This window comes from Excalfactoria chinensis, chromosome 13 (assembly GCF_039878825.1).
Source record: "Excalfactoria chinensis isolate bCotChi1 chromosome 13, bCotChi1.hap2, whole genome shotgun sequence".
In the NCBI taxonomy this organism is placed as follows: domain Eukaryota; kingdom Metazoa; phylum Chordata; class Aves; order Galliformes; family Phasianidae; genus Excalfactoria; species Excalfactoria chinensis.
This window is the reverse complement of record NC_092837.1, coordinates 4931497-4953902: the sequence shown is the minus strand read 5'-3', so window position 1 is coordinate 4953902 and position 22406 is coordinate 4931497. Positions and strand designations below refer to the sequence as shown.

Sequence of the window (22406 nt, the reverse complement as noted above, 5' to 3'; positions counted from 1 at the left end):
CATGCGGGCGGTTGGGCGGCGCGCCCCGCTCCGCGCACTCCGGGGCCCCCGGGGCCGCCGAGGCCGCGCCGCGCTCGGGCCATGCGGCCGCCGCCGGCGGGGAGGAGGCGATGAGGCTCCGCAGCGGCACGGCGCTCACGCTGCTGCTCGGCTGCCTCTGCGCCTTGCTCTCGCTCTCGTGGTACGGAGCCTTCGGCGGGCACAAAGGTAAGGGGCGGCTCCGGGCCGCGGGGCGATTCGGTGGGCTCCGCGGAGAGCCTGCGGATGGATCCGAGGGGACACGGAGTCCCGGCTGGCGGCATCCCGATGCGCCCCGCTGGGGTCCCGCAGCGCCCGGGGGGGGCCGCGCTGGGGGGTCCCCGAGGCTGCGCTGCGGGGCTGGGGGTGACCCGGGGCTGCTGGGCGCTCCCGGCTGCGATGCTGGAGGGGGGAGCCCGTGCCGGCTTTAAATCGTGCGGGGTTTTAATCCCCATGGAGGGATGGGGGCTCCGGGGCGCTGGGCACCAGAAGGAGGGGGGAGCCGAGCGCCTCTTGCCGCCTTGGGGCTTTGAGGGCAGCCCCCTCCCTGTGCTTCTGCACGGTGGTGTGTTTGGGACGGTCCCCTGTCCGCAGCTGGGAGCTGCAGCCCCTGCTCATCCTGCAGCACAAATACGGGGCGTGACCCCAGCGGACACCCCTCTGTGTCCTTCTGGTAGGGCTCACAGCCCTGGTTCCCTCTGGCACCGGTTGCTGACGAGCAGCGGTGGCTACAACAGGTTACAGGTAGCGTGGGTTGTGTGCCAGCACAGTGTTGGCGGCTGTGGTTGTACTGGGACCGGTGTGAGCCCTCGGAGGTCGTTCATTCCACCCCTGCCCCTCCATAGGATCGGGGCATCCGCATCCTTCCTGCCTGATGTTTATCTTATTGATCCCTAATAACCTCTGATGACAGACAGCCGAGCTCCACGGACAGTGTTTGACATTTAACAGCTCTACCAGCAGGTTTTTCATACGGTCTAAACAGAAGCGTTGCCCTGTTTCCCTTTTTGGGATACACACGGGCGGGTTCCTTCCCTCACTGCAGGAGCTCTTTGGGCTGTGGTCGTTCTGCTGCTCCCCTCAGGGCTGTCGTGCTGAGCACCCAGAGCTGAGGCGCTGCTGTGCTCACCGAGCGTTGCTCACTGTGGCTCTTATCCTTCTGGCTGTGGACTTTGTCACTTTGTGCTTTCGGCACAGATGATGCACACTTGCTGGTTTTTTATCCTATCTGCCCTCCAGCCGCGCTTCTCCAGAACTTTTCCTGCTTTCCATTCTGTACCTGGTCCGTTGTTCTCACCAGATCCCATTACATCACACTTGTCCTGGCTGAACCACGTCTTCCTTGTTTCTACAGATGAGTGCAGGGGGTCGGGGTTGTTCCAAATCCTGCTCTTGTCCTGGCGGTGCCCTCAGCTGGGGGTGGACTTTGAATGCTACCAGTGCGTTTTGTGTCCCAGCATCCATCTCATGGGTGGGATTCCCCATCTGGGCTGGCTTCCCTGGGTCACCCTGTAGTAGCCAGGTCCATCTCCTGCATCCCAGCTCTATTATGGGATGTCATACCCTGCCACAGGAATACAATGTGTTTGCAGTGATTTGGTTTAGATAAAGAAGGGTTTCTCGTGCTCAGGTCCTCATCATTGCCTAAATACTTCATTGAAGTTAAGCTGACTAATCTGTAATATCCCAGATCCTCCTTTCCCCATGCCCTGGCTCCTCAGGGCAGGCTGATGTCCATCACTGATTGCAGCATCAGCTGTTCCCTGTCAGGACCTGGGGACAACTCTGGTGATGCTGCTCTGTTCAAGTGGGGAACACATGGGTGTTCAAACACAGAAAGCATAGCAGAGCCTGCTTGTCCCTGTATCACCTGCTCTTTGCTGGGAGGACAGAACGATTAAGTGAAAGACATTCAAACAGGTCTGACCAGCCCCAGAGCTGCTCTCACACAGCTGGTCAGGGTTTGCTGACCCACTGCAGGCATCCCAGGGTGATGGTGCCCTCCTTGACCTTAGGGCTGAGCACCACATCATGTCACAGGCTGGCAGCCCTTGGGAGCAGCGCCCAGCAGCCTTCCTGCCTGCAAATGAGCAGCAGGAGGGATGAGAAAACAAGTCCAGTGAGGGGCCAGTGGGCTGGTGGGTTTCCTTCTTCAAAGCAACAACTGTTTGGCTGTCTCAGGGCTTCCTGCTGCTCTGTCCTTTCTGTTCCCTGCTCCTGCACCAGGAGTTGTGCAGCTCCTGTTGGAGGTGTGGAGCAGCGCTTTGCAGGTCGTGTCCCTGCTCAGGGCTGGGGCTGTCCCTGTGTGTGACACCCGTGGTGTATGTGACACATAGATGTGACACGTGTACCAACCTATGGAGGCTGAGGGGGTGCAGGTGGGGGCTCTGCAAAGGAGCTGCAGGGGTTGGAAATCTGTCATTAAAATGCACAACAAATAACAAGGATGTGCAGGAGTGTTTCTGAGAGCCCTGCTGGGTCTGTGCGGTGCTCACCTGCAGCTGTGACTGATGCACAGAGCGCAGCAGCATGGGCAGGATTATCTTGCTTATGGTTTGACCAAATTCATCCCGAGAAGGAGTGGCACCGTGCAGTCTGTTGGTGTGTGTGGATCAAAATGCATCTTCCATTGCCCAGAGCCAACTGTGTTTCTGCTTGTGTCGCTTGGTGATTTACTGTTGGGTTTTCACACTGGGCTCTCACTGTGTGTGCCCTTATGGGTGCTCCTCTGCTGCTGGGATGGAGTTATGGACAGAAGCAGGGCGGGTTGGTGCACACATCTGGTTATGCCGAGCGTGCTCTGCGGTTTACTTCTCTTGCAGAACAAAACCTTTTCTGCTCTGCCATTCCCTTTGATTCATCTGAAAGAAATCATTGATTTGTGCTTACATCCTGAATGTCCATTGATTATTCACTTAGCGTTTAAGGTAAAGCCCATCTACAACTTGCTGGTTTAAGTGAAACTGCCGCTCATCTCCGGAAACCTTTGAAGCCTGCTGAATTGGGAAGAAATTGCTTTAGTGATAAACTGGGTAAAGAGGCTTTGCCTGATCAGCTCTGGTACCGCTGCAGTGGGCGCAGTGCTGGTGTCGGTTCTCCCTGCACACAGAAACCCAGAGAACCATCTTTGATGAAAGCCATGGAGAAGTCCACAGAACGCTGCTTCTGCTGGGCCGGTGGGAAGAGCTGAGGTGAAAGACAGAGCTGAAACCCATCTGGGGGTAGAGTGTCAGGAAACCTTAGCGCAGCTGTTGGAGTCATGGGGTCACTGAGGTTGGAAAAGACCACAAAGGTCCAACTGTTGACCCATCACCACCGCACCCACTAAGCCGTGCCCCTCAGTGCCACATCCGACCCCTTTCTTTAGAACCTTGGATGTGATCTCACCCCTGCAGCAGCCAATCTGCCCACCATCGGCCGCTGTTGGCCCCAGCAAACTCTCACTGAGGTTTGCAACTGTTGAATTCCAGGTGACGGTGAACAACAAACTCACCCGGTCCCTGCGATGTGCCATGCTGCTCTTTGCTTTTCTCTTCCAGACTTTGGGTTTAGGAATCCTGGGGTCACAGGGCTGGGATGCCCATGGGGTGGCTGGCATGGAGCATCCCAGCTCGTGGGGAAGAGCTTCCCTCCTCACCTCAGGATTGTTGCCATTCCCACGCTGGTTCTGAGGTTGGCCTCTTGTTTTTTCCCAAGTGGAAGCCCGTGAGGTCAGCAGGGCTCAGTGCAGGCAGAAGTCGCTGCCAAATTAAGGGATTATGAAAACTATTAAAATAAAGGAAGGGCTTTAGCTGGGGCTGGAAGGTTTGTGCTGCTAGAAGGAGAGGCTTTTCGGGGATTGCTGATCGAGCATCTGCTTAATAGCTTCCTGGCTTGGGGAGAGGATTGTTGTCTTTGACGGAGGGAAATGTGTTTTCCTGCCTTTCTTATTGTAATTGAGGTGTAGAGACTTTTTATTCAGCGATGACCTTTGTTTTGTTTGTGGTAGAACAGCTCACGTCAAGCTTCTCTTGCATTGCAAGACAGCCCAAGAAGGGCAGGTCTCTGTTTTAAACCATCTTTCTCCTTTTACTGTAGCACTGGCTGCTTTTCCATGTGTTTGTGTTCCGCTCCAGCCGTGTTCCTTTATTTCCTTACGTTGGCTGAGCTGCACTGTCCATTTGCTTTTATCCACAACTGTCACACTCATGGTTTAGGGTTTGCTCTGCTATCAGTGCCTTTGCCTGCTGCCTCACCTTTTCCTCCGTGAGTTTTTAGACCAACTTGCTCCTTATGGCATAGATATGCCCTGAAGTATATGAGGTAGTTTTTCTTCTCTCCCTGTGATGGTGAGAGCTTTGTGGAAGCAAGAAACACGCGGTGTTCCCATTGCATGTCCCCATGTAAGAACTTGCCTGTGTTGGGTGCCTGGTGGATGAGTGGGCTTGGGTAGGGTTAGGCTCTCTGGGGATTGACAGCTCCCCTAGAAAAGCACCCAAGGAGTGAATTATTCAGTTAATGCTGGCAAACGCAGTGCGATGTCCTCCTCTCCCTCCTGTCAATGCCCGGACTCTGATGTTGTGCTTTTGTTTGATCTTGCCTTTCCTGTTTTAACGATGCCTTTTTGGTGCCGTGTCTCATTGCACTTTCTTGGAGTTGTCTTTGATATCCTTTCCCCCTTTGTCTTCCATTTCCCTCAATTTTCTCTCTTCCTTCTTCCTTTGATTTTGTAGAAAATGACCAGGATGGACTCCTATGTCTCTTTCTATCTTAACCTAATTCCACTTATCTGTCATTCACGGGCATTTCCCAGATGCTACCTAACACCTTGGCTTCATCAACCCCGGGGAACTGGCTGGTCCCAGGCATTCGTGGCACCCCAGCACTTCACCTCTTTGGGTGGTTAATTGAGAGTGATTGTAGGGTTGGGCACAGCAAACTGTAGGCTGGAAAACAGTAAAAGCAGAGGGAATGTTTTAATGCCATGGCTGAGGTGAACCCTCCTGATCTGAGGGAATACAGATTTCTTGGTTTGAGAGCTGAAGTTCTTCCCTGTGCCATCGTTCTGGTGAAGACCAGTGAAATGTGGCTTTTCCGTGAGCTGGAAGGGAGGGGATAAACAACCAGAATGGCATTTGTGCCTAACTGGGACATGGGCTGTGGGCTGGCTCCATATAGATCAGTTTGTGTTTCATTAACGTCTGGTTCCACCCTGTCTGTCGGTTTTATTAGATTAATTTATTACTTTCTGAAAGTGCCTCTCTCCGGTGAACTAAAATATCTGTTTACTGGAAGTATTTGGTTACCATGAAAAAGTGCATTTGGCACGTCTTTGGCAAATATTAACTACTTTCTTCTGTTTCTCTTTGCAATGTAATTGTCTATTTGTCTTGAGTATTGATTGCTGAAGGCCTCGGTAATTATTTGGTGATTTTGGAAATGATCATTTGGAAGGATTGGATTACATTTGCAATATTAATCATTACTGTGGTGTGCTGCCTTGGAGGATGGGATCTCTGCGGCTCCGGTTGCAATGTGAACATTTACTGCCTGAGACTGAGCTGCTGCCTTAAAATAACAGAATCCTTACTGGGGTTTTGTTCCTGAGACGGAGCAGATATTTGCAGAGAGGCAAACCTGGCAGCCGCAGTTTGCCTATCAACGTGCTGTTCTGTTGGCAGCAGGAGCGGTCAGGCTGTAGTCAAATATGAGGGTGGTTGGAGTTTATTTACTTTGTGCTGCTCCAGTCTTGGCCAGATAACACGATGCCAGGGCGGGCAGTCCCTCCTCCGCTGTGGGTTTGTGGGAAGCAGTGCCCGGTGCAGCAGCAATGCATCTCGCCTTTGTGGTGCTCTGCAGGGGTGTTGTGCTTGCAAGCAAATGTGCTGCAAAGAGCATCTTGCTTTGGGGGAAGGTGAGAAATTGGAAAGTCTCTGCAGGGAGCTGAGTAATTGGCACCTGCTATTATTGCGTCCCTCCTCCCTCTTTTAATAACTTGTTTGTGAGGATGACTCTCCTACAGATCTCATTACAAAGCTGTAAAACATGCTTGCTTTAAAAAAATAACAACACATGCATTCTTATTCCTGTCGGATCTGCAGACTACTTCCTTCTGCTTCTACCAGAGGGAGGACAGCTTTTGTCTCATCCAGGGATCTCCTGGCTGTGCTGGGCAGCAGATGCTGTTCTTCTACCAGCACCAATCCTGGTGGCAGCCAGCACAGCTGGGAGGGCAGTTCTTGCTGCTTTAGGCCTGGAAGCGAGGGTCGTGCAGGCTGTTTGAGTGCCGTTGGCTCTGCCTTCATCTGAGCTGTGCATTGACTTGCATTGCCAGGGTGCCAAGGCATTTAGCAGCCACCCCTGGGACCTCTCTTTGCAACAAATCCCACTTCGTTCTGTTGCACACCGTGGTTTGGCTGATTGCTTTTAACAGTTTCGTCTTCATTCTTTTATTAGTGAATCGTGATGCAAAGGGAAGCCGGGAGCAGTTTGGATCCCGTCGTGTATCATCGGATGACCACACTGGGCTCAGCTTTGTCCCCATGCACACGTTGGGAAGAGGCGAAATCATGTCCGTGACAATTGTTTTCTTATTCTTTTCATTACCTTGCAGAGCAAAATGATGAAAAGAGCCTCAGAAAAGAGGGCATTGCAGCAAGCCCTGGCAGGGAGGTAATCTCTTTTCTTCGTACTGAGGTATAAAGATAATTCCGATCGGGATTGAAGCAGCGGCTGGCAAATAATTCTTGAACAATCCGCTTATGGTGTTCCAGGACGCGAATGAAAACCACTAATGGGATAAAGAAGGATCTAGATAATTATCTCGGCTGCATTAAGTCCTGTCGTTTCAGGAGAGTACTCTTGTGGACACTCATTTCGTGTGTACCAAATGCTAAAGCTGACCAGACGTTTTCAGAAGCCAGCTCATCCCAAAACAAAGACATCATTGCTTGGTGCTCAGCTGTCTTTTATCTACCTGCCTGGTCCTAATAAATCTCATTTCTGCTCTCTGCTATCCTATTTCCCTTTTTTCCCCTCCCTACAGCAGCTTGCAGCAGTGACACACATTCTATCCAGGGCAGATTTGGAGCCTCCTTCATCCCTTCCCTTTTTTTATTTGTTCTGCTGGTTTGGGGAGAGTTCCTTTTGTTTGGTGGGGTTTTTTTTCCCCCCTTTTTTTCTGCTGGTAATGCCGTTGTTTTAAATCTATCTGTGGAGCTGCTTACGACACTGCAGCATGCAGGACATCCTTAAATTGGATCTATTTTTTCCCCCAGCAAGAGTTCTGCCTTGCAGCGCAGGGACTGTGCTGTGCTCCAAAACAAATCCGGCTGCAGTTGGTTAATGAGGCTCTTGTTGCTGGCTCTTTGCTCCCGTTGTGTCTGAACCTAATGGATGCCCCATGGGTGAAGCAGAGGATGGCAGAAAGGAACTGCTTTATGTTGGCAGCAGCTGTGACATTGGGTGCGTTTGGACCAGCTCCCGATGTCCTAGGACATTGTTCCAGGTTACAGGAAGACTTTCAGTCACTTTCCCATCTTCTCGCATCAGTATGGCAGTGCAGTTGAGGTCTGGTGGCTTTTGGAAGTGCAGAAGGGCTTGAAGGAACAAGAAGGGCGGTCTCTTCTTGGTGACGTTCTGCTTGAGCAGGAGCTCTTAAGCTGAGTTGCTCCTGCAGGAGACTCAGTGCTGAGATTCCTGCTCCCAGTTCTGGCCCTGTGGCTGTAGGAGATGGTCTGACTTCCAGCAGTCGTGCCTGGCGTAGGCTGTGCCCCACACCATTCTGCAAGAGGAATCTGCTGAGACAGCCTCTAAAAGTCAGCTGATGGCAGTGTAAGGCGAGATTCCCATCTTACCTCTAGAAAACTAGCTCTTCTACGTGCCCTTGGATTGCACAGAAGTCTCAGTGTGCATTTTTACCTGGTTCTTACAACCACCGCAAGCCTGCTCAGTGGACCGCTCACACACTGTCTCATTGCTCATCATCAGTAAAGGCATCATTGAAGTCTCCCTCAGCTCTGTGCTGATGCTGGAGTCCCACCTGGAGCTGCTCACTGCAGGGCCATGCAGCAGGAAGGGCAGTTTGGCAGTGTGCCTGCAGGGGGGCTGTCAGTCAGGCAAGGAGCTGCTGTTTGCTGTGCATGGCGTAGAGGTGTGGATTCCTGTTTGGTTTGGCTTCCAGCAGTCCTTATCACATCTCTTACTGCCAGCTTCCTCTGGGTTGTCCTTTCTGCCCCTGCCCTGCCTACGTTCCGTGCTGCAATTTCAATTATTCTTAGTATTTCATTCTCCCTTCAACTCCTCCACCACATGAGCGCTGTTTAAACAGCTGTCACTCCTGAGCCCGTTTCTCCAGGAGGTGCAGAGATGGGCTGCACACAGACAGCTCGTTAAAAGCCTCTCAGGGCTTTTCAGGATGGACAACCACGTCGGTGTACGACTGTAACTGGATCCTGTGTTGTGCACAGTTTTGATTGCAGACAATGCAATAATGATCCCTTCTGGCTGCTCAGCAACAGGAGAAATCTGGGTGACGAAAGGGAAGGGAAGCACTTTGGCAGTGAGGCATGCCCTCTCCTTTTGGCGAAGCGTAATAACAAGAGGTGCGTTCTGCTCTCAGTTCCATCCAGGTGCAACCTCATTAAAACAATGCAGTTCTGTTTAGAAGCTATCAGAGGGATCCTGGTGATGGGTTGGGATTCAGGTGCTGGGCCTGCTGAGCTGTTTGCTGCTCCCTCCTTTCTGCCTCACCAGCACTGAGCTTTGAAGCAGAAGGCAGTTGTTTCTATCCCGTTCTTCATTGCTGTGGTGGTCAAACTGATTTAACTCTCTGCCAGAGTAAGTTTGCGCCGTGGAGAATGTCTGCCGTGGTTCCAGTTGCGTTTGAGGTCAGAATTAAGGGCTGTGTAACTGCTCAGTGGTGAGCGAGGAATACACGGATCTTTGCAGCAGTTTGTGAGCTGTGATCTGCACGCTGCTCTTGTACCTGTGCAGTTACTGGGATGTGGTGCTGGAATACGAACCAGCCTCAGCATCTCAGCATTAACAGCTTTCTGTGAAGTGGCTCCTGAGAATGGCAAAAGCTTTCTTAGTTGAAGCCCTCCTTTCCTTATGCATTTGTCATCTATTAGCAGTGCTCCTGAAGTGCTCTGGTAATTGAGGTGTGGATGTGATTGTACTGAAGTTGGGTGTCTCAGGGCGATATTTACACGCAGCTCTGCTTTCAGCTCCTCTCTCCGATGCGTTGCTGTGAGCTCTTATGGAAGCACACCCTTTGGAGAGCTGTTTGGGATGGAGTCCTTGCAGAGGTTTTGAGCCTGTGGCTGAAAAGAGGTTCTCATAGAACTACAAAAGGTTGGAAAAGAGAGTTGAGATCATTCAGCTGTGACTCCGTGGCCTCTGGGAAATGGATGGGGGTTTTGGCCATGTGCAGCCAGCATCCTCAGCTTCTTGAGGATTCTGCTCTCCGTTCGCGAGGTGTTTTTTCCTGCATTTAAATCAATGATTTTATGTAACCTTGGAGTAGAGGCAGCCTAACAGTTGCTTTCTCCTTTGTTTTCCAGCCAAGTTTTTCTAAGAGAATAAAGCTTATGTCCTTCTTCCCAATCCCCCGGGCTCACTTTAGCCAAATTGGGCAGTGGTTGGGGAGTCTCCAGAGGAGGTGGGAAATCCTTGAATTGGACCAGAAATCCTATTTTTGGACATAGCCAGGAGGACAGAAAAGAGAGAGTCTGTTGGTGGCTTTGCCAGAGAAGGGAATGATCTGCATCAGGCTTCAGTGAATCCCTGCAGAAGGTGCTATCTTCGTTAAGCCTCCAATGCAAGAAGTCTGCTAATTGGAGCTTTTGGTTGGACACTGGGCGCTGGCTGCTCCCAGCACAGCAAACAGGACCATGGCTGATTTCTCCTTCTCACCCCTATAGCAATGGGTAGAAGCCACCACAGGAGGAAAAGAGTCTCTTCTTGGTACAAGCTCCATCCATTTTGCTGTTCCTAACCTGTACCTAATGCCTCGTTCTCTAATTTTCATTGCTCTGACTACTTTGTTTTCCTTCATTGCAATCAAGAAATGGAGTACAATATTGCACTAAGAACTTCAGCTATTCAATTACCTCTCAGAAGCTGACTTAATTGGCTCTTTAAGTGATGGCTCTCCATTGTATGCAATCAGCACGACTCAAGGAGGGAACAGGAAGAGAAGAAGGACTTTGTTTCTAATCAATAAATAAAGGTCTTAGAAATAATACTACTTGCAATTTGTACCGCTGGTTAAATTACACTGAAGATGATAGCCTGTGCGTTCGATGTGGAGCACGGCTCTAACAGAGCAATAAACCTTTGCTCTCAGCAAGCTTGTGGACTGCTTTGCTGTGTGCTTCCAGCAAATGCATTTCTCTCCTTGGATTCTTCTTCTTCCCCCCCCCCCTCAAAGAATTAGAGGAAAGCAAAACAAAAGTGCTACAGAGCCCAGCACAGATGGTTTGGAAGAGTCTGATATGTAATGACTAGTCATTTATTTTGCACTGAGTATGCAAATGAATGTGATACCTGATGATAAATAATTCAAAATGGAGATGGAAGGCGAGGGGAGCTTAAAGGCACAAAGAGCACAGGAGGAACCGGTGGACCCGTGGAGCTCTGCTGCACACATGAAGGTACGCAGCATCATTTCATAAACCACTGGGCTAAGTGATGTGGCAGAAGAAGGATCGTTTGGGTTATAAATTCACTCTGTGCCTTCCTGTGGCCTGTTGGATAGAGCTCGGTGTGTTTTAACATCTGCCTGTGAAGGCTGCAGGATTTATCTTTGAGACGAGATGTGCTTTGCTGCACCACCAGCAGGTTTTTGGCGGAGCTGTTTTTGTGAAATATAACCTGAGAATTGGTATTGGCTTAACACTTACACTGCAGCCAGGGGAAGATGGAATATTCATCTTGATTGTATTTGTTTCTCTTGTAACGAGGCATTACTGTCTGTCGTAAAGGAGACCGTCCCTGAGCCCAGAGAGCATGCCCAGTTATTTGCTGCTTGCTCCATTAGCTCGTACAGAACTCCCAGTTTTTATGTGCGTGTGCTTTTCTACTCATATAATCCTGCCAAGGGCTCGTCTCGATTGAAATCCATTCCTGTGACGCTGTGTATACACACGTTTGTTGAAGCTCGTGATGCAGTTAATGGAGGTATGGGGTCTGGGATGCCCGATGAGGATATCCCAACTTTCTGCTTCCCATCAGGCAGCACAGAGCTTGATACAGCATCACACGCCCGGCACTGAAAGCATGCAGTAAAGAAAAATAAACTTTCAGGAACAACAAGAGTGCTGCAAGCATTGCTTGAATTTTGATTTACATCATCAGAGCACAGCACGAATTGCACGGCTTGTGTACCCTATGGAAATGTCTCTGTATGGGAGTGCTGCAGAGCAGGATGCCAGTCCTTTTTATTGCCAGTGAAGCCAAATGAAGTCCCCCCAGGGCCTCATGGCAGAGGGTTCCAGCAGCTCCTCAGTGTGCATGTCTGCCGTCCTGCCCAGAGCGCGGTGTGTGTGCTCAGGTTCACTGCTGGTGTACCCATCCAGTTGTATTGGGAAGAAGAGGAGCCCGGCCATCCTGGCACATCGATAGTGACAGCTCTTGGAAACTTCAGCTTCTCTCTTTTCTCATTCCCGATTTCTTCCCAAGGATAGCTGCAGTGCTTTTCTTTCCAGCACTTTGCCCAAATTCTTACATCTCTGAAGATCCGCTGCTCTGGGTTATCCCACAATTGGGATTATGACCTTAAATGGAGAAAAGCGACAGCCAACGGCTGGGAAAAATATTATTGTGGGAAAATGCAGTTGTTAGATGTGTTCCATGTTGTGAGGCTGCTGGGTCAGGAAATGCTTGTGAGTGTGCAGAGGAAATGCTTGTGTTTTCTGAATGCTTGTTGCATTCTTTTTTTAATTGCTTGTTAAATAGGAGAGCATACCTCCAGTGTAATGCCATCAGATACGCCCTGCTGTAAGGGGACCGGGAGGCATAAAACAACACTGAGGGAGAGAGGGAGGACAGTCTGGCTTTTTGAACCCGTTAATTTATTTATTGGCTCCTGTTCATCCCTCCAGAAGAAAAAAAAGGAAAGAAATAAGATGTCTGTTGTCAGATCATTTAGCATGCCATGTTCAGACCCGTTCAGTAGCGCTGGGAATGCGACTCTGTGAAACTGCTTTGAAGTTGCCAGCCTTGCTGCGTGGCAGCAGGAAGCTCAGCGGGGCTGGGTTGCTCCCATGCTAACAGAGATCTTTAGTGTCTGTAATAAAAGATGCGGCTGAAGTGTGGGTTGCACAGCTGTGCCCAGGGTGAACCCACTGAAGCGCACATCTGGGAGCAGCTGGATACGCTGTGCAGCCCCATCCGAAGCCCTTTTGGGGCGAAATTTAGTATAATCAAGGTAATTTATGCTGATGGTTAATCACTTGCTATTAATATGTGGGCATTTTGTGTCAGCTCGAGGCCTGCAGAGGACTAAGAGCTCTCTATTGCCAGCCGTGTGCCCAGTGCAGGCTCAGGGATCAGTGAGCACACGCTGGAGCACTGTCTCTTTTCCTGGCGATGCCCATTGCTCTCAGTAGGGAAGTTACAGGCGTTAGCAGCAGAATGAATTTCCCTTCGTGTGAGGCAATCTGCCCTTATGGCTTCATTCCTCAGCCTCCTGTCTGATGTTAAAGAATGTATTTGTCTTTGCAGGTGTGTGAGGCTGTAGCAGCACACTGGTGCTCTGCTGGCTGCTGTGTGCCACCTCCTGAATGCGATGGGGGAAGGCAGGTACAGAGGATGAGCTGCAGGCTTGTTCTGTCTCCCTGCAGAAAAACAAGGCACTCCTTTAGGGGCAGTGATTTATAAGGCTGCCAGGATGGCACCGCTCTAAGCAGGCTTTGGACGTGGCCATCCATCCGTGGCTCTGTACATCCTCGTGCTGTTACAGTTCCTACATTCTGCTTTTTCAAGGCCTTCCAGCTTAGCAGTGAGATCCTTTGGGAAGCCGTCTTGCTGCGGTTGTTCCCAGTGGCCACAGGTTGCTCCTCACCCTGCAGGGATGAAGCTCTTCTACCTGCTGCCCTGGTGCTGGTCCTGCAGCTCACCAGCACGACCTCCACTGCCCCATCTCAAGGTTTGAGAAAATTGGATTGGGTTTTTCATGGTGGCACACTGCAGTCAGCATTGCCGGGTGACAAGGCTGATCTGGGAAGCTGGGTACAAAGGGTGAGTCATGAACCTGGGGTGAGTTCTTTATGGACGCCTCCAGAGGATGAAGCATCTGTTGAACATCGCTGCGTGCTCAGATGACAGCTGGCAGCACCAGGAATGGAGCTGAGGGACCATTGCTGCAACAGCATCTGGATGCACCCAGGGTCCCTAAAGGATATAAGTGCAGAAACATCCCCCAGGCATGATAGCAAAACTGAACTTCTCTGTGCAGAGGAAACGGGGGCTTGAACTGAGCTCCAAGTGCTTATGTTCTGCCGACTGCAGCCACAGGGTGCAATGGTTTTGTCATGGAGGATTACCTCCATGGACTCAGGCAGTGTTTCTTGCAAGGAGATGGGGCTTTCCTCCTTGAGGTGGGGTGTCTTTGCACCGGCTAAACGTGTCAAACTGAATCTTTCTACAGCCCAGCTTCCCTCTGGATGTAAAGCCTGGAAAGCTGAGCCACAGCAGCCCCCGCAGCAATTAGTGCTACCTTCTGTATGCCACCAGTGAAGGTAACCACATGTGAAATGCTGAAAAAATGGATGCATTTATATAGGTGTTGTAAGGAAATGAGATACTTCAACTGCATCGCCGCTCATGGAGAGCGTCAGGTGGCTGCTTACAAAAGCCAGGGCTGAACAGCACTTCAGGAGTAGCTGTGAAACGAAGCATTGATACTGTGCTCTTGCAGTCCAGGGCTGCAGGAATTAAGCCCCGACTTGCGGTGGTTGTAAGAGAGAACAGAATTCCTGCAGGTCTGCCGTGGTTTGTGGGATGGGTGTCAGCGTTGCTGGATAACCCCTCCTCGTGGGCTCTTGGCTGCTGAATGTGGAAAGGGAGAAGCAGGTCTTCCTCTTCCCTCAGCAGTATGTTGTTCTTCCCAGGAATTATCCTTGCATGTGAGATGAAACAGGAGACCTCAGATAGCATCGACGCTTACAGCTGGCCTAAGCGTGCTATTTAATGGCAATGTCTTGTTTCCTCTCTGGAGAGAGGAAAATGCACCCCATTATGTCCTCGTGTTACAAGCCTGCACCCTGGGGGATAAATGTTTCAAATACTGATGTTGAATAGTTTTTAAAAGGCTCTCCATGAGTTTGATTTGAAGCATTCTGCAAATTATTGAAGAGAGCTGAAACAAAATGCGGTGCAGATCAGCTCGTCGCGTGATCGGCATCAGAGGCTTTAAAGTCTGCTGCTGCTGCCCATGGGACAGCCGTGATCTGGTCAGGCTCTGGTACTGCAGGGAAACCAGGACCTGTATGTATATCTGTAGGTAGAGCAGAAGTTCAGTGTATGTGGGCAGGCAGTGGATGAAGGGAACGCTCTCAGTATCCTTTCACTTTAATACAGTTGCACACATTGCAAATGAGTTCCTCTTTTGGAAAAAGCAGTAGAACCTGACTTGCATTGAAGTTCACTGCTCTTAGCACAAGTGGAGCCAGGGACTCCAGCCAGAACTTCTGTGATTTCCTTGATATCTCTGCGACTTGGTACGTCCCTTTAACTTTTCCATATGTGTTCTCTGATTTATAACGCAGCAGTGCTTTATTTTGCTGTTGTAAAATTCTTTCATACGCTCGGCTGTGCCAGAAGCTTCATATGTTATTGATTAAACAAACTCCCCATGCTCCAGGATCTCGGCTGTTCTGAGGCTCGATGGCTGCGATGCTCCTTCCTAGCAGGAGCTGGTGAAGCACAACGTCCCCACGTTAGCCTCCTGTTTGCAGAAATGAGCTGCTTTTTCCACCCTCTCCAGCCACCTCTGGTGGGCCCATCAGCTGCTTATGGTTGTTTCAAGGGAAAGATGATGATGTTGGGTTGTAGTGATGTTGGGAGGAGGATTAACAAGAATTTCATCTCGACTCCTTCACAGGCAATTAGCGACAGCTGCTGTTAGAGAAAGGGCACGATGATTAACACAGTGACCTTTGCAAAGATCAGCTTGCCTTCTTGGAGGCATTCCTGTTGGATGGGGAGAGGAGCCATTAGCGCTGCGGCACTGAGCGGGCTGCGTGGGCTTTGGTGGAGTGAGGTCTGTGTTTCATTAATAACACAATTAGGTTGTAATGAAACAGGGTTTCCTGTTAGGCTGTGAGGCATTAGCTCTGCTTTGTGTTTTTGTTTCTTTACAGCATCTATAGGGAGGCAGCCCTGCATGCTTGCACAGCAGCTCTTTGGGGCTGTCTTGTGGGATTGCACTCCCTGGCTTTGGCCCTGTGGTGAGAACAAGGCAGGAGGAGCAGCAGTGCAGCCCAGAGGTTGCATGCAGCGGGAGCAAAGTGGGTTTGTCCTGCACATGATGTTTGCCATCCCTCATGTTCCAGGGCTTCTGCTGTGTGTGGGGCAGCCATGTGGATTTCTACAAGAGCATTCCATGCACAGGAGCAGCGTGCATTGTGCTGCCATTGGGCACGTCCCAGGGCATCCTCCATGCTGGCTACACCATGCAGAGGGAAAGGCATTCCAGGAAGCCTTAGGGTTGCTTTCCATGCCCAAGCGTGATGTGTCCTCTTAAAAATCCTGCGGAGCTGCAATTATTTGGAGGTTTAATGACCCATGATTTCTGTAATGCCTTACTTTGTTCACTTTCAGCATGTTCTTATTCCCCAGTCAAATGGAGAGTATTAAAAAAAACAACAACAAGAACAAAGCCCTCACTTTCCATTCGAGAGAAAATGCTTCGAAAGCTGTATTTGTGCTACACAGGTAAATAATTAGATTGCTAATGAATTAGCTTTGCTTTGAAGAAGAAAGCTGCAGTGTTCCCAATTAAGTTGTGGTGTGGGAGGAGAGGTGCAGCGATTCGGAGCCATCTCTCCACACCATGGGATGGTGAAGGGCACTGCCAGGTCCAGCACTTGGTTTGAATTCCCCCTTTTGGTGTTTTTCTATGGCAGGAAGTTAGGAGGTATAAGTTCTATATTTTTTTTGCACAAAACGTTTCCTTTGTATCAGTTTGAAATGAACAATATTTGAATCGAATGGCTGCTTGTTCCTCTAGCTTCAGACGTGGAGAGTGAAAGTCCGTGTGGTATATTTTCATTATATCACTCTATTTTATATGCTTTTCATCATGAGCCCTATTATTATGCCAATTGCAAGATGAATAATCTCATATATTTTTTCTCTCCCCGCAGAGCAGGGTTTTTTCAGCCCTTTGATCATTCTCATCACCTTCTTCTAAAGCCCCTTTTAAGTCTGTAATAATACTCTTTTTTCAGAGGAGGTGAAGGCTATTCTGGGATTAGGCAGCATCATTTTAATAACGTTATAATCTTCGTGCTATTATTCCCCATCCCGTTCTCTGAGCAGACCAACATCTTCCTTGCCTCCCTCTCCATCCCTTCTCTCTCAGGGTTGCTGCTACCTGCAGAGCAGCGCCAAGATGCTCTGAAGCTCCAGTCTCCCTCTCAGTTAATACTGTTAATTAGGAACTGCCTGAAAAATACCTCGATTCCCTTTTCCTCCCCGATTAATTTGCATCTGTCAGCTTTGGTGTTAATTTTCCATTTTGTTGCCTTTTCTCCCTGCCGTTTGGTTGGCTTGGGGCTTTGAGGAACTTATCTCTGTGTCGTTTCTGTATTTTGCTGCTTTGCAAATTCATCTCTTTCTCCAGATCCTTATTAAATCTAAGAGACAGGAGGTTTAATACCAAACCTTATGGCCTCCTCTTGAACCTCTTGCTATGATGAAAATTCACTGCCTAATAACATGTTCTTTCTCTTCTGATCAATAGCACTATTTGCCTCTTCTCTTCCTCAGCTGTTTTGCAGCAAAACAAATTGCCAGCTGATGCGTCCGTCTCATTAAATCCCTTGGACAAGTTGATAAAATCCCAGGCAAACTGAGGGGCTGCTTTCTTCTGCAGATTCTGATGCTGGCTTATGCCTGCCAGAGATTTCCTTGCTTTGCCTTATGACAAAACCCAGGAGACCCACACTGTTTGTGGAGCTTTTTATCTCTTTCAGTATGGCTCACCCTCGTAGCCATGCAGCAGGGACAGAAGGGCTCTGCAGGTGCCAGAGAGTGGTGTGATGGCTGCTGGTACCCACAGGTGATGTGTGCATTCCAGTGTGGTTCGTTAGTGCTGAACTTCTGTGTCCTCACCTGCATCTCTCCAGGGATGTGTGCCCCTTTCTGGGACTGGGATTTCTGTGTTTGCCATCCGGATATGGGTCACTGTCCCCACAGAACCTGCCCATCCCTGAAGTCTTACTGCTTAGGAATTTAAAAGCAAAAAAAACTAGTTGTGGAAAGGAGCTGTTTGTTTTCAGAGCAGGATCAAAGATGTGAGCAATTCTTCCTCCTCTGTACCTGCAGCTGTTTTCCCAATAATAATAACGAGCTTTCTAGTGCTACTAATGACTTTCTATGGTGCTCTGTGTCTTGGTATTAACCACAGATTGCAGCAGTGCTAATGTGAAGTGAACAAAGAAACTTGAAGTGCGTTTTTATAAGGGGTAGCTGCAAAATGCCCAATGAGACTCAGTGTCCTGGTGATTCGGAGCACAGTGATGCTGCAAGTGTCACGTAATGTTTGCTGCATGATGCACTTGTGTTTGCAATGTGAGGACGCTGGGATGTTTGTTCTTCTTGTCAGAATGGAGCCAGGGGTATTTTGGCTGCTGGACTCTCCTCTCTCTTTCCCTCCCCACTAGTTGGTATTTTTGCCATCCTTCCCTGTGGGCTGTCACAGCTGTCACCTGCAGCTCCGTGCAGCCCGGCAGTCTTTTCCCTGTGGCTTCTGGGGTTGCTTTGGGGTTCTGTTGGTGGTTTGTTCCTTCCACAGCCAAGTGGCAAAATTTAGCTTTTTTTAGCAAAACATCAAATCCTCCATCACTGTCTGGGGCCGAGGGCACTCCGACAAGGCCGGGTGCTCGCTGTGCCTGGTGGTTTTCACACAGAGGGTTTGGCTTTCTGCTCTATCTCTCTCTGTGTGTTGTGAGCCCAGGACTGTGCTTTCTTTTGGCTGTTCCGTCCCTGGAAACTCTGACGCGCGTGTGTTGATTGCAGCACTTGCAGCAGGAGGGTCAAAATGTGCCGTTGTGCTCTCGAAGCCAAGATTTCGCAGAGATAAACAGATTAGAGGCTGGGAGTTGTTTCTAGTTTTTAAACAAAGTCTCTCAAAGGTCTTCGTAATGAGAGGAGAATCCAGCTCACAAAGATTTGAGGGACTAGCATGGCAGTCAGGATTACAGAACTCCTGACTGTGTCTGTGTGCACATGAATGGGTGACCCTGAGAGGTTGCAAAGTGGCGGCTTTACAGCATTGGCCTCGTTCTGTGCCCATCTGCTGCTTTAGGCTCCGATTAGGCTTTTTGCTTTGATTCAAAAACTGGAGGTGGGTGAGCAGGGTGGACGCAGGCACCTCAACCCCTGCCTCTGCAGGCAGGCCTGGTTTACCTCCTCATCAATTCAGTAGGGACAGAGCCACAAAGCAGAGAATTCCTCTGTGGGCAGTGGGCGCCATTTTAGATGGATGGAAGTGGGCACCATTTTGGATAGACAGGAGCCTTTGTGAAAGCAGTAGCGTATCAGCTGGGGGCCCTGGGTCAAAAGCAGATCTCTGGAGGTGCTGCTCCACATCAAAACCAAACCTCAGAGAGAAAATTGAGCCCAGGGTGCAGCCATTGGCCAGGCACTGCCCAGTGGCCTGTGTGCTGCCATGCGTGCAGACAGTGAATGGCTTGGCAGCCTGTGCCTGAAAACTGCTTTGGAAGGAGCAATGAGTGCAAATACTGAGTGTAGCATGGTGTGAAAGGTGTTGTTTGCAGGGCACTGGGTTGGCACAGTACATCTGCAAGTACTGGAAGTCCTGCTTTGAAAGAGCTGGATCTGCCAGGTCTGTCCTGCGACAGGGCAAGAGGTGATGACCTTAAGTTGCTCCAGGAGAGGCTCAGATTGGGTATTAGGAAAGAATTAATCTCCAATAGAGTGGTAATGTGTTGTAACAGGCTGCCCAGGGAGTGGTGGGGTCACCATTCCTGGAGATGTTCAACAGCCATGGAGATGAGGCACTGAGGGATGTGGTTGGCGGGCAGTATTGATGGTAGGTGGACGATTGGAGTAGATGATCTTAGAGGTCTTTTCCAGCCTTACTGATTTGATGATTCTAAGTGCAAAGTGGTGTTACTGGGAACCCGTGAGCAGCCGTGTGCCCACCGCAGGCTTTGTCTCAAGCTGTCACTGTAACTGGTCACAATCGATCAGCTTTTAAATTTCATGAAATTTTAATTAAAGAATGGAAAGCCTTCTAACGCATCACAGGACAAGAGCACTGGAAACAAATACAATTTCACTTCCAACCATTAGCCAGAAAAGCAGCAAATGGTTGACTGCACATCACCATCGCAGCCTAATGAAAAGTACAGCTCTTGGCATCAGCGGGCAGGTCATTAGTGCCTGAATAATCAGTGACATTTCCCTTTGCAGTCTGACACAAACGAAGTGCAGCACTCTGGAAAAAGCCATTAAGCACAAAACCCCGTGCTCTGCTCCAGGTAGTGCAAAGGAGACCAGCATCAAGTGAGGAGAGGAAGCAAGGTTTGCTCCTAGTAGATCCAAGCATGAAAACTGACATGAAATCTGGACAATGTGGGAGCTTCAAGGTGTGTTCTTACAGATGAGAGCTATCGTCAGGTTAAGGTCTCGCTCACTGTGGAGTGAATTTAAGTTCCTGTGGCAGCCCCTCATGTTGGGGATTACCCTGTTTCTTTTTCTCACTGGGAGCAGTACCATGCAGGAAAAAGGAGCTGGTGCTGTTTGTGCCCTGCATGTCGCCTGTGTCAGACAGAGCAGAAACCAGATCTGATTACCTTCCTCTCTTCCCTCCCCATCTTCCAGCCACTTTGCAGTCATGTGGAGAGCCCTGAAGGTCTGCGGAGCCTCGTACGGGTGTGCAGCCTGAAGATGGGCAGTGAGTCTGTAAGGACTGTTTGTGGGGAAGAGGCCCCATGGGGGGGAGCTTCTCATGGGCAAAAAGCATTAAGAGAGCTTGACTTGGAAGCGTTGTTGTCTTGGAAACTCTGTGCTTTGGAGCTGGGCATGTTTGATCTTCAAAACACCCTTTTTTGATTTGCTTGCGGACCCCAAAATAGAAACCCTCAGTGCAGTTGGTGTAACTGTTTTCATTTGCTCTGGTTTATGTTTATCCCTGGCTTGGAAGCTCCAGTGTAGTGCTTTTGGTTGTGTTAGCTGTCCTGGCTGTGTTCTGGTATAGTTCTGTGAAATCTAACCATACTGAAAAGTGTGAATGACTGGAGGTGAAAGTGTGTGTGTACTGAGCACACAAGTTGCATCAGTAATGGGGTAAAAAATGGCCAAGAAAAGTACATTAATAGCTAACCAACTCCGCTGCCAGCTGCTGTATAGTTAGTTATGGATGGAGGCACTCGGTAGTTTTATTGTTTAAGAAGGGCAGGCTGGTGAGATGTTGTTTGGAAATAAAAAGCTTTATTACCCTATGAGAAGTTACTCATTTATGTATGTTATTTTTATTATACTTCCTTAAGGTGTGTATCCAAACATTTGTATTGATATTAGCATCCCAGCCACCATTGCCAAGTGACAGGCTTTGTTCTGCCTCACTTAGGAGCAGCAAGATGACTGTAATTGGTTTGGTCCTTAGGATCCCTTTGGGACTCCACAGTGAGGCAGCCTTGGCAAGTGCCAGCATGGGGCTGGGCAGTGGGTTTCTTGTGTTGGGCTCTGCTCCTCCTATAGATCCCCTTGTCCAGACAAGTTGCAGAACCCGGATTGCTCACCTGCTGGCATCACCGCTGCTCACACGCACCATGGGAGGGATGCCACAGCTTGAGGCTGGCTGCAGGTGGCATGGAGATGGGGAGGGCTGAGGAAAACCCTGTGGGAGAGGGAGCAGCTGTCTGTTTGTCTGCTGTGTGCTGTGGGCAGAGCTCTGTGGTATGCCTGCGCCTACCATTCCCACAACGACAGGCATCCCATCCGCAGCCGCTATGGCTGAGCAATGTAAAATCCATTCAATCCAGCCTTGGCAGCTCCTTCTCCCTGGAGATGCTGTGTGCCATCTGGAGAGGGCCCCCGTGGTGCTGCTGCCTTTGCCCCAGTTATTCATGCCAGGCCATCTGCAGCAGCCGTGTCCCCAGCACAGCTGGGTGTGCAGTGTCGGTTCCCTCCCTGTGAGCCCAAGATTTGGCTTCTGCTCACCCTGCTGATAGATGTTCCTTTGGAGCAGTCCTTGTGAGGGCATGTGGGGGTCTTTCCTGGGGTGCCATCTGCCAAAGCATCAAGGCTGGCAACCAGAAGTCCCTGGTTGTGTCTTCTTATGGAGACCAGTTCGTCTCAGGCCCAAAGCCTTCACTCTTAAACTCCTGCTTTTCTACAATAAGGCAACCCAAGCAAGGAACAAGGTGACTGGAAGCAGCTGTATCTCTTGGTTTTGTCACTGTTTTACCAAGGCACCAACCCCAGTACTTCCAGTTCTTTTTCTCTCAACTCCTGGTCCTTGCTGCTCACTCCCATGGTTGCAAACACACAGCCCAATTTCTGGCACTGCAGAGAAGATGTTGTCCTTAAAACTAATGAGTGTAGAGCAAAGAAGAACTAACACTCGCCATATTTTTGCTTCATGCTTTGCTCACACAACATCTCGTCATTCTCTATGACCAGAGCCCAAGTTAAAGCAAGAAAGGGAAGTGGCTTTTACATTGTGGTTCTGCAACTGAAAGTTTCTGCAGGCCGACATGGTAGCACGAAGCAGATGTGCATCCCTGTACAAAATGCTGTTTTGTGTATCAGAGACTTTTTTTTTGTGCATGTATCGATTATGCTTTGTATATCAACCAGCTCTCTTCACCATAACTGATCAGTGTGTGGTAGACCACAGCTCCTTAAATCCAGGTTTGGAGGCAGGGAAGGGATGGCTGCTTTCACTTTTGCTTCTTGAAACCCTTCAGAGCACAGAGGAAACACGATGCTCTCTTTGCCATCCACAGGTGACGTTGTGGACATCTACCAGCGGGAGTTCCTGGCTCTCCGGGACCGACTGCATGCGGCTGAGCAGGAGAGCTTGAAGCGCTCCAAGGAGCTGAACCTGGTCCTGGAGGAGATCAAGAGAGCTGTCTCAGAGAAGCAGGCCCTGCGGGACATCAACCGCACCTGGAGCAGCCTATCTGGTGAATAGCAGGAGCAGAGGTGAT

The 22406-nt window shown here is 49.8% G+C and overlaps 1 protein-coding gene across 1 annotated transcript in view; it reads left to right on the top strand.

The window, feature by feature from the left end:
* MGAT4B (alpha-1,3-mannosyl-glycoprotein 4-beta-N-acetylglucosaminyltransferase B) overlaps window positions 1-22406 on the top strand; it is a 35324-nt gene continuing 12918 nt past the window's right edge. Inside the window, exons 1-2 of the mRNA XM_072348431.1 lie at window positions 1-207; window positions 22203-22382. Of these exons, the coding sequence (XP_072204532.1) occupies window positions 111-207; window positions 22203-22382 (277 nt within the window). The 5' untranslated portion in view covers window positions 1-110. The remainder of the gene's footprint in view (window positions 208-22202; window positions 22383-22406) is intronic.